At 45.5% G+C, this 17,561-nt stretch overlaps 1 protein-coding gene across 1 annotated transcript in view; it reads left to right on the top strand.

Annotated features, from left to right (window-relative positions):
• Nucleotides 1–479: 479 nt before the first annotated feature.
• LOC138349872 (exonuclease 3'-5' domain-containing protein 2-like) overlaps nt 480–17,561 on the top strand; it is a 51,229-nt gene continuing 34,147 nt past the window's right edge. Inside the window, exons 1-4 of the mRNA XM_069334661.1 lie at nt 480–602; nt 5,424–5,662; nt 8,691–8,850; nt 9,584–9,670. Coding sequence (XP_069190762.1) covers nt 5,451–5,662; nt 8,691–8,850; nt 9,584–9,670 — 459 coding nt within the window. The 5' untranslated portion in view covers nt 480–602; nt 5,424–5,450. The remainder of the gene's footprint in view (nt 603–5,423; nt 5,663–8,690; nt 8,851–9,583; nt 9,671–17,561) is intronic.

Below are 17,561 nucleotides of genomic sequence, written 5' to 3'. Positions count from 1 at the left end.
CCAGAAATAAATACAGTTTTGATATTCCAAGAGTACGACTTAATCAAACTAGAAATGCTCTACAAATCAAGGGACCCAGATTGTGGAATGACCTTCCTAACCATGTTAAAGACTGTACCTCTCTCAACCAGTTTAAGATAAAAACGAAGCACTACCTAACAAATTCCCTGTAACCTACCTAATGTCATCCAAAGTCTGTTTTTTTTAAAGAGCGCTGTTTGTCGACAGAATTGTATTTGTGCTGCTTTTTCAGCTATGTTTTCATTCCGTGTTTTCATTTTACTCTTTATGCTCAATTAGTATTAAGCTTTAGTCATTTAAGTTTTTTATGCCCGAAACGCTTTGCGTAATAGTGGCTTTAGGCATTGTATGTACTAGCCCTAACTATAAATCCACCACTCTTTGTAAAATCTCTTTTATGTATGTACCTTACCTAAATAAACATTTTGATTTTTTTTTTGAAAACATTTAATAAGTGATTTCAGTTTCAACAGGTGAGTAGGCACCAGCGCCTCCCGGGATGTAAACAAACTGGTGCACCACTGCCTTCCCCTCACCCCTACAACAACACGTTGTCATCTACACGACAAATTCACCTGCAGGTAAATGCAAACAGTAAAGTAAGTAACACAGTCTTTTCTTCATGGTAAATGCAGTTAGTTTAGTTCATTCATTATGCACCCCATACCCATCTTGTGGGCAGTAGTGGAAAGGGTTACAGAGGTTCGTAATGGGCTCAGGGACTGAACCCAATAATTCATTTAGCAAACTTTAACATGAACTGCATCTGTAACTAGCTCATCAAGATTGTAACTTGCTTAGTTAAATGAATTATGGGGTCCAGTCCCTGAGCTCATTATCTGCCTCTGTAACCCTTTCCACTAGCGCCCACAACATGGGTATGGGGTGCATAATAAATGACCTAAACTAAACTAACTGCATCTACCATGAAGAAAAGACTGTGTCACTAAATTTACCCGCAGGTGAATTTGTCCTGTTGATGTAGTGAGGATAGGAAGCTAGGATCTTGCTTAAGGTTTAGAACATACATTTATAGTTTTTTAGTTTGGGTGAAAATAGGTTCGTTTAAATTTAAAAAGGGTTGTAACGTACGAATATGTTACGTTGTTGGGTAGATTAGATACACAGTGTTTAGTGAGTTTCATGTTTATTTAGTAGTCGTGGATACAGCAGTGTCATAGACGTTGAGACGGAGCTTGGAACAGAGCAGAGAGCTGAGTGTGGCCGGAGTAGCGGAGCTCTATGTGGGAGAGCGTTGTAGCTCGATGCGATCCTAGTCTGCTGCCTGTTCTGTGTCGAAGCTGTAGCGTCTTGGAGACGATTAGAACTGCCTATGCCGAGTGCTACATTCTTGACTGGAAATTGTACTGTTGTCTATTCTCATATCGCTTCCTTATATTTGGTGACTACCCCTCACCTTTCTCTACTAGGATAGGAGGATGTGAGAACTGTTACCTGTAATTAGGGATAGGATTATAGCTTGTGTAGTTAGTGCTAATTAGTTATGCCATTAAGATAATGAGATAATGGAGCGAGCGAGTATAAGGATTACTCGCTACAAGGTGTTGCAATGACATGAATGAGATAACCTTTGGCTGTTTTTTAATAACTACTGTCGTACACAAGCTTTTTGACAAAAAACTTCAATTTTAATTGTTAAAACTGCATTCACCAAACATTTCTGTCCTGCCACAGGAACTTAACCCGGAGCCACTCAGTTGTGACCTGATTGCACTGACCACTATACTACAGGACGTTTCTTATTTCCCTAAGGATCTTTGTATTACAAGCTGTGCAAAACAAAGCTTTGTTATTTATTTATGTAATTATTTATGTATATACAAGAAGGTACATTGGGTTTATGAGAGGACATAGCATTGATGTTTTTATATTCTTGTAAAGCCACTAACTCACACAATGTTTCGGGCAGGTTCTTAATCAAACAGATAATTTTAAGTAGATAATTTCTAGCAAAATTTAGTAATGTTTACAGGTACATTGTAAGAAAATTTGACGAAGAGTTTGTAGGTACATTATAGTAAAATTTGAGGATTATAAAATTCAAATGGTCAAATGATTGTATTCGTGGGAAAATTTTTGTGAGCCTGAGAAATTTGAGAGCATTGGCAATGAGGTTGATTGTATGTGTAATTATCTAAATATAGTTACAGGATAAGAGCTGTGAAAATAGAGGCACTACAATCCTGGTGCCTTGCAGAGTGCCAATCTTGCCTAACTTGTTATTTATTCTTTGCTGGGAATTGTTTTCCCTGGGGGCTGGGCATTACATAACCCCATTGACTGGAACTCCCTTTCCTTAAACATTGACCCTACAGAGCATCCTTTTTTGTAACAAGAGCTATGTTCATGGTGTCCCATCTTCCCAGTACAATACTCTTTCATATAACGCTTTTGAAACTGTTGATTGTTTTGGCTTCCACCACTTTCTCACATATATATTGGCTATGAACATTTATATAGGTCATGAATTTTACTTGAATGAATTCTGAATGAATATCACATTCATTCATTCATGTTCATTCACTGAATGAACATCAGAATCGGGTGCAGAGGCGGTTGAGCTGGTATTTCCGGTGAGGATTCTGGGTCTTCCTCTCAGCCAGGCCTGCCTTCCTCTTAAGCTTTTCCTTTGGATTCTGCTTTTCTATCCTGGGCGGTGGGCTCAGCTGCCGGCTCCATCCCAGGGCTCTCAACTGTGATTTCTTGGGCCCCTCAATGACTGATTGTGTGCTCACGCTCTTTCTCAGGACATGGGTCTCGTGCAGCTCCATGCCTAGGTTTCCTTGTCAGCGGTGCTTGTGGCAGATGACCTTCGGGCCCGTCTACATTTGGGTTCTGTCGTATTTTCTGGGTTTCCTGGAGCTTCGCTCTGATTGACTCCAGGAGGACATTGTAGTGTGTGACAGGTGGGCCACATGTGGGGGTCTTGGGCTCTGCTGTGGCAGTGTCGGCTGCACTTCCAAGCTATATGCTCGTGTTCTGGCATGCCGTGGCCACATTCTTCGCTACCAGACTCGCACGTCGACAGGCTGTGTTGGCTCAATCCTTGGATTCAATATTCGCCTTGGCTCTCCTTTCCACCTTGCTGTTTTCTCCTCTCCTCTTTCCTGAGGAGAGGTGGTGCAATTCTTCTCCCCAGAGGCTGCAGCCTGTCGGCCTATTTTGTACTTTCTCTACTCTCAAGGTTCTCGGTCTTATTCATGGTGGTAGTCGGGTAAGGCTGGGGCATATCTTGCTGTGGGTTGAGGTAGTTCATCTGTGGAGCCATATGACAGGTCGCAAGTTGAAGTCCTCCCAGAGGCAAGTGATCCTTCTAGCTCTCTGGTGGTTGGCTTGGGCTTTGTTTCAAGCGCTTTGTTGGTGTCTGAACCCAGGTGTTTTTCTATGGCTCCGTCTCAATCAGGGGGTTGGCTTTGTGATATATTTCACTGCTTCAACTGTCTCCTTGGCTCTTTGTGTGTGAAATTTGTACGCATCTTTATTGCCATCTTTATGGCAAGCAGTTGGCTTCTTTGATGGTGTCCCAACTGCATTCTTCTTTTCAGTGGCAATATGAGGTTTCATGGGACTCCTTTCACCACTTCCTTTCCTTTTGTCATTGTGCTTTAGTTTATGAGGTTGCTCTAATTTCTTGGCTTTTTTTTGATCGGCATCTCATGCTGAATATTGTCTCCTCATATCATGTGGCACCGGAGGAGCCACTACAGCTTGTGTTCAGGGACAGTACTACCTCCATACCATTTTGCAAGTTGTCTCACACCTTGTTTCACCTCAGGAGACCTGGCCGGAGACTGGGACGTGGGGCCATTGATCCCTGGAAGCTACACACAAGGTAACCTCCGTCCTGTTCATACATCACCGGAGCCTGCCTGGTATTTGGACCGTGTGCTTATTTTCTTTCCTCTTCTCAATTCATGGTATCCCTTTCATTCTTAGATTCCTTTTCTAAGGATTTGGTTTTGGGTTCTCTTGCCTCAGGGTGTTAAGGTGAGGTTTTTGTTCCTTTAACCCCAGTGAGCATTATGTTTGTTGCAGCTGGCTCTTTCTTTTCTGTCAAAGAATGAATCAGTTGGCTCCTGGAGGGGTCCTTTGGTCATTTATGCTTGGTTGGTTTGGCCAGGGGTACATCATGTGCTGTGCTCAGTGGCGGCTCTCCACCTCTACATTTGTGGCATCAATTCTCCTTCAGTGGATATCTTGTGGATTGATCCTCTTTCCTTGGTCCCCCGGTTGGGGGAGCCGGTCGGCCGAGCGGACAGCACGCTGGACTTGTGATTCTGTGGTCCCGGGTTCGATCCCGGGCGCCGGCGAGAAACAATGGGCAGAGTTTCTTTCACCCACACTCTTTCTTTTACCTAGCAGTAAAATAGGTACCTGGGTGTTAGTCAGCTGTCACGGGCTGCTTCCTGGGGGTGGAGGCCTGGTCGAGGACCGGGCCGCGGGGACACTAAACAGCCCCGAAATCATCTCAAGATAACCTCAAGATAACCCCTGTTCCAAGGCTAGTATTCCCCAGGTCATCCGCAGTGTTATTAAGTCTAGCCAGCCTGTGGTCTACCATCATGCCCGTGATGTTAGAAAGTATGCCATTCTTTTGGCTGTGTGTGTGGACATATCCAGGGCTGATATTTGGGTGTAAGGGTTTTGGAAGTCAAATAGGATTCTGGTGACCCGGTATTTAGCGAATATTCCTAGTCTCGGTGCTCATGTGTGGTCATGAGTCATGTCTCTCGGATGGAAGTCTCGTCTTTGTCCTGATTCCTGAGGTGCTCCCTCCTCCCTGGTAAGCTCCTATGTTTTTACCTTCTCCATGGGTAGGTAGCTTCAGGGAGTCACAAGGGGCTTCCCCAGAAAATCAGCATTAAATGTAATAAAATGCCAATGGGTGAGCCCCAGTGGCTCCCTGATCTTCCGGGTCACCTGGTGAATGTCTACATCTACCTTAGCACTGGGAGCCCAGGTTTTGACTGATGGTGAGGTAGCAAAAATAAATGTCACCACACTCTGTGCCTCTTATCAGGGGTCCAGGTTCTGGCTCTGGTCTCTGGTAGGCCTCTAGAACTCTACGGTTGATGTGACCCAGTAGATGGTAACTATCTTGGCATACAGCTTCAAGGAGCCACTGGGGGCTCATCCAGAAATTGGCATTTTGATGTGTTTTATAGTTGAATAATGCTTTTTCTCTTTATTTTTTACATTCCTAATAAGAAAATGATAATCTTCAATATACATTACTGTATATGTATGAATCTCTTCCTAGTTGATTTCACCAATGTATGGCATGGTTCTATACCATAAATACATTATATTATACTGTATACATGGTACTATAAGTTCATACAGTATGTACACTGCAACACTGTAGTATATTTACATTTCAGGGTGATGACTCTGGCCATCATGCAAAGATGACCAACAATTGGATACGTGAACACCCAGCCTTGATTAGCAGCATCCTGCTGGGTGTGGGTAGTACAGGGATGTTGCTTTTTCACCGCAAGGCCATTGTGCAGAAGATATGTTCTTGGAGGCTGGTGAGATCAGTAAAGGCAGCAGAGAGGACAGTTCATGTGGTGACCTGTGAGGAAGGTTGGGCAAAAGTGCAGCCATTGCTCTTGAGGTAGGAATGATTAGTGTCATTTCTTTGTAGGAAATAATCCTTTGCGATGTAAGTTCTTTAGACTTGCATCACATTTAGACTTTATTTCAAAATAATAAAAATATTTATTTTGTCAGTAACCATATTATTTAAAACAATTTGTCCACATCTACAGAGGTCTTGTGGCTCATTAATTTCATTATATAGTATTCATAAAGGCACTGTATGTGATATGTTTTGTAGATTTCTTGAATCAATTATTAAACAATTATTTGGAATGTGTACAGTGCATGTAGATATTGTGCATAAATAATATGCTTCAAGTATGCTGAGTGTGTGACTGTGATAATTTGTAAATATTATAATACTTGCTATGTTGAATTTAACATAACATAATGTGCCGCTTTACATAACCTAACCTAACGGCATGTTATGTCACATTATGTACAGCGGCACATCAATAGTCACGATGTGACAGAGGCGGGAAGATAATGACGTTGTCCATGTGGGTGAGGATAAAGGCAAAAGGAACAGATAAGAGGAAAGTGACGCAGGACGGGAATAATGAGGAATACATGTAGGCGAAGAATAATGAGGCGAAGTATATGTAGGAGGCAGGCGCTAAGCAGACATGAGAAAGTAAGGGAGGTGCGAGCAGAGGAAGGTACACGGAGTGAATGTGTGGAAGGTCAGAGGAAGTCAGGTCAGGACATGTGAGATTAGGACAGGGCAAGGCACGTAGACAGAATCCGGAACCTTATGGCTGGGATGCAAATGCATCAGTCTTCTTAGAAGCGCCAGCAGGACAATGGAGGGAAGACCTAGGAGTGGTGCGAAGACAAGTCGTAGGAGAGTTTGGCTTATGGGGCCTGTCAGGCAAGGTGGCAGGGTGCTTGGAAGTCGTGACGAGAAAGGATTGCTTTCTCTTAGTACTAGGGGTAGAGATTTGTGGCAAGGCAGCCCAAAGAGAGAGACACAGGAAAGGCGCACCAAAGAGTTTTGAACGGCATTGCCCAGCATCATTTCAAATGCATTGGAGATAGCAGAGGCAGCTGTGGTAGGTTGGATGTCACTCATAGGAAAAGTGGAGGAGCGGTGCATCAGGTTAGCCTCAGGAACGTGGAGGACAGATTGTGGAAAGAATTCAATGAGGAGTCGAACCAGCGCCTTCTTTAGTGCATCCGCAATGCGAGTGACAATAATGTCAACAAGATTGGGACTCAGTTGTACGGCGGGTTGGAGAGAAGAGGTCTCAGGGGTTAGAGGAACGTCAGTGACAGACAGGTCAGGCACAGGCAAAGGCGGCGGCAGAGTGGGAAGCAGTGGATGATGATGAACTAGGTCAGGATGAAGCAAAGCGCGACTGGAAGGCAGGGTGACGGAGAAAAGAGCCGTAGTGAGTGCCGCTACATAGGAAGAACAGTGCTTGAATGTAATTGCATGATCGCCACCACAGTTGGGGCAGCAGAGCATATCGGATACACAGTCACGAGTGTAATGGGAACCAGAGCATTTGCCACATTTGACGTCGTTGGTGCAGCCTTGTGTGGTATGGTGAAAACCCTTGCAACGAAAGCGCTGAGTGGGACGAAGGACGTACACTTCCAATTTATGGAGGCAGTCATTAACCCAAACCCAATCAGGGGGAAAGACATCAAGAAAAATATGTAGGGCAGTGCTGGTATCACACAGTTCACCATGAGTCATACGCATAAATTTCCTGACACCGAAGATCAGAATGTCAGCATCCTGCAGTTGCGCCTTGATGTCGTCTGCACTAATGTTAATAACATGCCAGGTTGGGAATCTTCAAGCTCACCAGCACGGGGAGCCTGAAGTGAGAGTACTCCCACTTCCAAAGGGGAGGGGGGGGGGGGGGGGAATTGTTCTTTTGGCCCTGGTGGGCAATTTGTTATTTTCTCACTATCTCCTTTTCTGGCTTCTGGTGGGCTTCTGGATGGATCCTTTGGTGATCAATGCTTGGTTGGTTCGGCTGGGGGTACATCATTTGATGAGTCCCATGGTGGCTCTTTGCCACTACCTGCATGCTACTGGTTCTGTCTCGGTGGATGTTATGTTGATCGATCCAATTCCCTTGGTACCCCTGTTCCAAGGCTTACATTTCTCAGGTTCTTTGCAGTGTCATTCTTTCCTTTGCATGCATACTGGATTTCTAGCCAACATGCAGTCTACCCTTGGACCCATGATGTTCGCAAATATACGGCTTTGGCCACCATCTTCTCTTACGTGTCCTGGGCTGATATTTGGGCTCCGAGGTTTTGACATTCTAATAGGGTGCTGGCGGCCTGATGTTAGGGTTAATATTTCAAGGCCCATTTGGTTGTGTGTGGCTTTAGGCCATGTCACCTGGCCTGGTTTCTTCTTCTTCTTCTTCTTAGAGGCCTGCCATTTCTTCTCTTCCTGGTAAGTAGCTTTCTTGTTCTATATGGTTAGTTAGCTTCAGGGAGCCACAAGGGTGTCCCTCCAGAAATCCAGCATTGAATATAATGAAATGTCAATTTCTGGAGGGTGGGAGGTTCTTCAGTTCAGTATGGATTTGTTCATCAGATCCAGAACTGACTTCAGGAGCCATCTGGGCCACCTGGTGGTGGTTATTAATACTAACAAGCTTTGAGCTCGTTTGAATGAATGTTTCGTGGGATTTGTTTGCATAACTGTTTGACAGTTTTTCGAGGCTTCGTTTTCTGTGAATCCTCCAGTTGTCTGTAAAAATGCACTGACTTGCTGGAACTTCTTTTGGTGAGGTAGCGGATTGTCACCCACTCCTTGCATTTCTCATGAGGGGGCCAGGTTTATGCACTGGTCCCCGGTAGGCCAAACAGAACTTTCTGCAACTGATGTGACCTTTTAGTTTGAAACAATCTCAGGAATATAGTCTCAAGGAGCCACTTGGGGGCTCCACCGGAAATTGGCATTTCATCATATTCACTGCTGGGTTTTTACTTCAGGGGAGTTTCATTCTTAAGTTTTTACCAAATTCAAGCAACATTTAATAGATTTGTATAGCAGTTTTTTGTATTCTCATCAGGGAAGCCCAACAAGATGGAGCTGTAGGCTTTGACTGTGAGTGGGTACAGGCAAAAGGCCACCGTCGTCCTGTGGCACTCCTCCAGCTGGCCGCATGTTCAGGGTTATGCATCTTGCTACGACTTTCACACATGAAGCCCAATTTTCCTAACACACTCAAAGTAAGTTCTACTTTATGATGCTACAGGCTTGGAATTTTATGACTAAATAACGCTTGTTTTATGTATTTAAATACAGTACTGTGCAAATTTAATATTGATGTAAATTAATCAAATTAAATCAGTTCCATAATTTGTAAACGGTAGTATGAATTGATATGATTTTTGTTTATGATTTAATGTTTAAGATTTGATTGTTAGCTAAATATATTCAGAATACCTGCTGTAACAATGGCTGGAGAATTTGCTTGTGAATTTTTTTTAGCTTGCATTATAGTTTGCATGAAGTCATCTGAGATCTCTATTTAAGTAAGTACCAGGTATTGATTTGTAGATGTCGTATCACCACAGCAAAGGGAGTGGTGTTATCATGAATATAGTCATATAATAGCCAAGTGCTTGACCTTCTCAAAAATGCTGTAGCCTACACTACAATAACACAACAGAAGATGGAGAGAGAAAGAGAGAGAAAGATATTGAATTAGGTTTTCACTGTAAAAATTTCAACAACGCCATTTCTAGTAGAGCAGCCCTAGACCTGCCTCTGTATGATCTGTTAGATTTAATATTCCACTACAGATAAAAATGGTCTACTCTAATCCTGGTGTTTCTTTATATTTTTGTCAGTATTTTGTGTTCTCTACAACCTAAGGAAGCATTGTAATTGCATAGTGAATGAAGAGTAATTTATTGTTTAAATTTATTTATTATTTAAAATTGTGATTTATATTTCCAGAGCTTTTTAGAAGACAAAACAATTCTTAAAGTGGGAGTTGGTTCCCTCGAAGACAGCAACTTTCTGGCAGCAGATTACAACCTGAAGGTAATTAGTATTGTGCTATCAACTACACATTAGTAACAAGCATAAAGTTAGTATAAAGGTAGTGGACCAGTTTATTCTTCTGTTATAGAGCGGTACAGTTACTGCTCATTTTTAGTTTCCTCATATTCGTATGTTTGTAGATAATGATACTGTAACCTCTTTATGGTTTATATAAACCTTTCTCTCGGTGGCAAGCAAAGTCAAATTGGAAGATCTACAATCCCGCCAAAAGTTGGCTTTCATTTGGAAATAATGTGGCCACCAACAATAAACATTTTATCAATATCTATGGTTTCTGCATAACATCAATACTATGTAATGAATACCATGAAATCACCTGAATTTTCTTGGGGGAGCCCCCTTCTGCTCCCCAGAGCTTACTAGGCTGATATGCTAATGTCAGACTTTGGTATCAGTCATGTGTATGGAGTTCTGTGAGCCTATCGGGGACCATGAGCCAGAACCTGGCCCCCCTCAGAGAGGCATGGGGAGCAATGGCCTATAGAAACCCCCGTGTGGTTTGAAGCATTCTATGTCTGCCATCGACCGGGTCAGGCACCCAGAAAGGTAAGCATCCCAAAACAATCCCCTATTCTGGTGAAAATATTGCTACCAAAAGCCGATCAAGTGGATAGAGCTCCCCTAAAAGAAAACGAGCAAATGAGCATGATGTCACACGTTGCTGCGCCGCTGTCTGCACAGCTCACCCCCCTCCCCAGGAGGGGGAAGGGGGAGCCCCAGACCCCCTATGCCGGCTATCCACCCGTCAGTTCTTAGGCTGATGCTAGAGGCTCCGGTCCTGTGCTCTGTCATTCCCCCTGACATTGTTTCGGCATTGTGCTTTGAGTGTGATGGCTGTCTTCTAGGGGTGCGAGAGTCAGGAGTTATTCTCCAGTACTCGGGCTGCATGCGCCTAGGGTTCCCTTCCTTAGGTGCCCTGTAAGTACTGCCCTTGGAGCTTGGGGTTACCTTCTACAAGTTCTTTGGGTCCTGCCTCTGCTGGGTCATTTTACTGCTCGGTCTTTCAGCCACCCTTTGGGTACTTGGGTGTTTTGTCTCCCTTGTTTGCCTTAGGGTAAGAGGCAAATATTATACCTTGGACCTTTATATTTCAGATTTTATTTTGGTTCTTTTGCCTGAATAATAATAATAGTTTTTAGTGATCATTTACATTTATGTTTTAACAGGTGCAAGGATGTGTTGACCTGCGGTATCTCGTTCTCCAGTGTCGCAAGTCTCAGTTGTCTAGTACAGAGGTCACACCAGAGGCAGAAAAACTGGCTGCTGGCATGGGGCTAAATGCTCTCTCGCAAGCTTACCTCGGCCTCACTTTGGACAAGGACTGGCGAATACGTGCAAGCAACTGGGAAGCTGAAACTTTAAGCAAGAGACAGGTACAGTTTTTATATATTTCAGTGCATGCCATGCAATTAGTCACTTTGGTACCTGCTCTTGGTCAGGTAATTATAACACCAATTTTTAAAGATATTTCACCTGTATAAACATGTTTATTATAATCTGGGGGGTACCCTAGATGCACCTGGGTCTCTCTTCCCGCCCCTGTCTTCTCGTTTCTCTTAATAAAATTATTATTTTAACCCTATTTTCCCATAAACATTTTATTTTGATGTGATCAGGCTTTGCACAGGTTTTCATAAAAGCAAACTCAAAATGAGGGTCAACTGTATAGTAGTAATTTTGCATTTAGAAAATGTTGTCCCTCTTGTTGAATGTTTAAAGTTTGTATTGTTCTACTGAAGTTTCTTTAGAAGGGTGTTGCTCATGTTGAATTATGCAATGGAGATATGGATGGATTAAGGTGAGTACTGAATGAACATGTTGCATTGTCTTCACTTTTAGGAGAGTTATGCTGCTGATGATGCTCTGGTGGGTATTCACATTTTGATGAGATTAATGGAGAAGCTATGGGTGCCATCGTCTTTACTAATTCCCATCCTGCCATCTATGATGTGGCACTACCACCTGTCCACAGCTATTCACCAAACTTGTCACAGTGTGCTTGATGTCAAGTTCTCATATTCTGGCAAGCAACTCAATGCAGGTACAGTAGTAATACATCAAACTATTTATTATAAACTGTTTCCTTCACACTTTATGCATATTTCAGCCTGCTCATGCTCTTCCTGAGCAGTCCTGGTCTCTTGGCCAGGTTTAGTTTTTTTCTGCTCGCCTCGGTTTACGGTTTCCTCTTTAACTTGTAATATCTTTTCTAAGGCTGTGTGTTAGTTGGCTCTCACCTCCAACTGTAGGGTTGGGGAACTTCAGGCTCTTCTCTGGAAGCAGGGGTTCGGTTCTTTTGGTACTGTTGGGCAGTTTGTTCATTTATAGCCTTCACCTTCTTTTCTGACGAAGAATGATTCACAGGCTTCCAGAGGGGGCCTTTGGTGATTGATGCTTGTTTGGTTTAGCTGGGGATGTATCTTTGCTGTGTCCGGTGGCAGCTCCTCGCTGCTACCTGTTAGCCACTGGTTCTGGCTTGGTGGATGCCTGGTTGACCCTGTTTCCTTGGTCCCCTGTTCCAAGGCTTGCATTTTCCAAGGAGCAACTATGGATCACTCAGAAAAGAGCATTTAATGTTTCTCAGTCTTATTTTAGGTATATATATATATGAAGTGGGGCGAGTTAACCATAGAACTATGTTTTAAGGAATAATGATATTTTTTTATGCAGAATAGTACTGGATAGGTTTAAAAAATATTTAACTTATTCTTCATTACATATGTTAGGCCATTTTTCTGGGGGGAGCTCCAGTGGCTCCTTGGAGCTATTTGGGCTGATATGAATGTATTAGACCCTGGCATCAAAGTGAATAGAGTACTAGGCCTACCGGGGACCACGAGCCAGAACCTGGCCCCCCTCAAGAGAGGCACGAGGAGCAATGCTTGTTTGCTCATTTCCTTTTGGGGAGTTCTGTCCAACAGTTCGGCTTTCTGTAGCAATTTTGTTTAACCAGATAGGGTTTGTTTTGGGGCGCCTACCTTTCTGGGTGCCTGATTCGGTTGATGGCAGACATAGAATGCTTTCAATCACACCGGGAGTTTCTATAGGCCATTGCTCCTTGTGCCTTTCTGAGGGGGGGGGGGGGCAGGTTCTGGCTCGTGGTCCCCAGTAGGCGTAGAATTCCATTCACTTTGACTGATGCCAGGATCTAATACATTCGTATCAGCCCGAATAGCTCTGTGGAGCCTCTGGGGTCTCACCCAGAAAATGGAGTTTCATTACATTCAACGCTGATTTTTTCCCCCTCACATAGTTGATTGCTTAGATCGTTCAACATTTTGTTTGCCCACTGAGGATATCGTAGTTTGTTTTGTATTTGACTCCAATAAGACTTGGTGTGGAAGAAACACAAAGTGCTGACAACAATATAGTTGAGCCTTTTCCAGTCCATGAAAGCTCTCTTCAGTGCAGAACTTTATGTACTACGAAAGTCTTCTCAATTTCTCATTGCAATTGTATGATACAGTAACACTTTTTGTTACAAAACTGATTATACTTTACAGATATATTTAAGTAATTACCTCATTATTTTACCAATACACAAACATAAATTATGCGGACAGTCTTCATGCAATATAAATGCAAATTGTTTATATTTTATGACAAATTCCAGAAGAGAAGATGATCACTTGCAACAAGGGTGTTCAATGTGGAGCAATTTACTGTGGGTTGTTCTTGTGTCTTACACACTTTTTGGATTATTCTTCCATCATAGTTCCTCCCAAACATTCTCATTCTATAATTCATGTTGCACCCCAAAGTTGCTATTTTGTGAAATACTCTTTTGTGCACTACAAGTTTCCTGAGGTTCTTCTCTCATATTGTGCAAGGATCTTCTGTACTATATTCTTTCTCTGTTTATTTTATTGAACAACTCAACCTATTTTAAGATAAATTCCATATTTTGTGTACATAGTTAACTTATAGGTAATTTCTGTGGGGATCCCCTCTGACTCACTGGAGCTATCTGACTGACATATGCTATATTAGTCTGGGGCATCAGTCAACGGAGTTCAGCCTACCGGGAACCACGAGCCAGAACCTGGCCCGCTCAGAGAGGGACAGGGAGCAATGGCCTATGGAAACCCCCACGTGATTGGGAGCATTCCATGTCTGCCATCGACTTTCTGGGTTAGGCACCCAGAAAGGTAGGCATAACAAAACAGACCCCACTTGGTAAGAAATTGCAACCGAAGACCAAACAGAGAGGTAGAACTCCCCAAAACTTAAATAAACCAGCAAATATACAACTTCATACACCGCCGCCGTGCCGCTTGTCCGCGCAGCCTTCTCCTTCCCTGGGATGGAGCCCCAAACCCCACACTCACTGGCTACTCACACCTCAGATCGTAAGCTGAAGCGCTCTGGGGCGGTTGTTAACTCTGGCCTTGATTTCTTGGCAGATTTTGTGCCTTCGTGGTGTTCCTGCTATTTGTGGTGCAGGAGTAACTACAGTGTACTGGGGCTGCATGCACTTAGGCCTACCTTCCCTAGGCTTGTGATATATTTTCTAAGACTGTGTGTTTGTTGGCTCTCACCTCCAGCTGTATTGTTGGGGAACTTCAGGCTCTTCTCTGGAAGCAAGGGTTCTGTTCTTTTGGCACTTTTAGTCACTTATAGGGCATAAGTTCTACCCTTGGGTTCTAGGGTTACCTTCCATATAGCCTTCGGGACTCCACTTCTGTAGAGGTTTTTACTGCTCGGCATTTACCCTGCCTTTGGGGCCAGCTAGGGTTTTGTAGCCTTTGTTTGACCTTAAGTAGGAAGTGGTGATGGTGCTGATTGGGGCACAATCAGCAACATCATCACTTGTGGGTTGGGTTGTGTCCGCACAACCCCCCCTTTCCCGGGGGTGGGGGGGAGCCCCAGACCCTTGCCTTTTTGTCCGTTGCTGTTTGCAGTCGGCGATGGTGCAGTATCTGCAGGCGGCTTAGATTAGTTGCCGTCCTATGTCCTACTTATTGGTTCTCCGGGGGGCTCAAGGGGGCCTTCCCGGAAGGGTTGTACCAGGGCTCGGGGTTCTTTCCTTCGTAATAGGCCAGTGGTGCCAGATCCAAGGCAGGCGCAACTTCCGGTTCCATCTTTTTCTGGTCGGCACGGGGATCGCCCTGTGTGCCGCTTAGGTTCTCGTAAGGTGCGTTGGCCCTTTTGTGGTTCGTCCCATTGACGGGGCAATGGGGGAAAGGCTTGCTCTGTTTGCTCCCGCCTGGTCCCACAATTCGTGAGCCTTTCGGGTCATTTTGTGTGGCTTGTGGTGGCGTTGGGTGGCTCCTACTCCGGGGGGTTCAGGGCTGGTGGGGCAGGCCTCTTCTCCTGCGCTCTGTCGAGCCATCTTGGAAATCTGGGCGTGGTCGAAACGACCTCGACCCTTAGGGGGGTTTCCTGCCTGTTTCCGGTCTCAAAACGGGACTGTGCGGATCTCCGGTTCATTCTGGACTTATCCCATCTGAACCCGTGGATTTATTGCTGCTTCTTTCGGATGACTACTCTCTCCCAGATCCGTCTTCTGTTGGAGCCGGGCACTTGGATGGTGTCCCTGGACCTCAACGACATGTATTGGCACGTCCCAGTTCAACCAAGGTTTAGGGACTGGCTCGGTTTTGTTGTGGGGCGTCAAGATGACCGTTTCCGTTGCCTTCCCTTCGTCTTGAATCTGGCACCTCACATTTTCACATGCCTTACTCGGGTCGTGGTGGCCCGTCTGCGCCTGTTAGGTGTTTGGGTTCTGGGCTACCTCGACAATTGGCTGGTTTGGTCTCCTAGCCAGTCCACGTGTCTGCTCGCCAGGGATTTGGTTCTTTCCCAGCTCGCCAGGTTTGGGTTCTTGGTGAACTGGTGGAAGTTCTATCTGGTTCTCTCTCAGGTTCAATCTTGGCTGGATCTTGTGTGGGACGCACGGACCGCTTCCTTGTCTCTTCCTCTAGCGGCTCTGCTTCGCCTGCATTCCTTCCCTTCATCTGTTCCTGAGGGGCTTCCGGGTCATGTGGCGGTTGCTCGAGAGTTTGTGTGGGAGCCTGAACTTTGCAATGTTGGTCTACCCGCCGGATCAAGTTTGGCTTCATCAGCTGTTCTGGTTCCTTCGTGGACGTCCCTTCTGCCTCTCTTGCGACCGCTGGGTTCAGCCTCCAGGGGCTTTGTGTCCGTTGCTGAGTTGCCGGCATCCTCCTTGGGTTTTTCAGAGTTCAGTGCCTTGGCGCCTACCCGAGCCCTCACTCAATGTACTCACGGGTGCGTCGTCTCTTGGCTGGGGCTTTGTGACCAGTGCTCACCAGGCCGGCCAGGGTTGGTGGAGCCTGTCCTTCTGTCGGGATCGCAGCATGGTGCGAGAGTTCGCAGCTGTATGAATGTCGCTCCAGAGGGTTCGAGTCACTCGCAGATCGACGATCAGGCTTCATTAGGACTGTTCCCCGGCAGTTCATTGCCTGAACTAAGAGGGTTCCATGAGGTCCTTGGCTTTCCTGCCAGTTCACGTTCAGGGTGTGACCAATGTCCCGGCGGACAGCCTTTCCCAGTTCATCCCCCTGTCCACGAAATGGACGGTAACTTGTTCAGTTGGTTCTGCCTGACTTTTGCGCCCCCCGAAGGTGGATATCTTCGTGTCGGCGTGGACGAGTCGTCTCCCAGTATACAGGGCGCCCTTCCCCGACTTCGACACCTTCAGGCTGAACTGGGCAAAGTGGGGTTACCTGTACCTCTTTCCCCCAGTTCAGCTGTTGCTCCAGGTCCTGGCTCGCTTGGAGACTTACCAGGGAAGAGTTGTCCTTCTGGCTCCTTGGTGGCCAGCCCAGCCTTGGTTTCAGGCGCTGCTTGCTCCATGTCTGAATCTGAGGGTCTTCCCGCGGCTCCGTCTCTCTCAGCAGATCAACCCAGCCCGGTATAAGGCTGATTCGTTCTTCTCCTCGAGACTTCGCGTCTGGAGTTTCTGACTCAAGTTCTATCATCACTTGTATGGAGGTGCAGGTGAGCTTTGTTGTTGGTTCCCACCTGCATGTTTCGTCTCGGTGGGAGTATGAAGTTTCATGGCGGTCCTTCTGGTTTTTCCTATCACTGCGTAGATATACTTCGGTCTCTGATAGGGTTGTTTTGTCCTTCCTTTCGTGGATGTTCCAGGACCGTCATCTTATGCCAAATACTGTCACCTCGTATTGTGCGGCAATGGCAGAGCCGTTTCAGCTTGCTTTCGGTGTTGATGTTACTTCTGCCCCGTTCTGCAAGTTGTCTTGTGCGTTGTTTCACCTCCGGCCTGCTCATGCAACCCCCCTGAGTTGTCCTGGTCTTTGGACCTGGTGCTCTCTTTTCTCTCTTCTCAGTTTTGTGGTGGCCCCTTCAGTTCAGGATTGTTTTTGCAAGGCTCTTTCCTGTTGGCATTGGCTCTGGGAGTCAGGTTGGTGAGCTTTATGCTCTCCTCCAGTACAGGGGTTTCTGCTTTTTCGGTCCTGATTGTCGGTTTGTTCGATTGCAGCAGTCTCCTTCTTTTCTGGTGAAGAATGAGACGGCGGCCTTCTGGAGGGGGTCCTTGGGTCATTGATGCTTGGTTGGTCAGGCCGGGGGTACATCATGTGTTGTGTTTGGTTGTGGCTCTTCACCGTCATCTGCACACTACGGTTTCTGTGGCTGGTGATGCGCTTTGGGTTGATCCGGTTTCCCTTGTTCCCTGTTCCAGGGCTCGGGTCTCCCAGGTCATCCACGGGTTATTAAGTCAAGCCAGCCTGCAGTCTACCCTCGTGCCCATGATGTTTGTAGATTTGCTGCTTTGGCTGCAGTGTTTGACAACATGTCTTGGCTGACATACAGGCGCGGGGGTTTTGGAGGTTGAACAGTGTCCTGGCCGCCCGTTATCTGGTCAATATTCCTGGTTCTGGCTGTTTGT

Source organism: Procambarus clarkii, chromosome 1 (assembly GCF_040958095.1).
Source record: "Procambarus clarkii isolate CNS0578487 chromosome 1, FALCON_Pclarkii_2.0, whole genome shotgun sequence".
NCBI lineage: Eukaryota > Metazoa > Arthropoda > Malacostraca > Decapoda > Cambaridae > Procambarus > Procambarus clarkii.
This window is presented reverse-complemented; position numbering and strand designations above follow the sequence as displayed.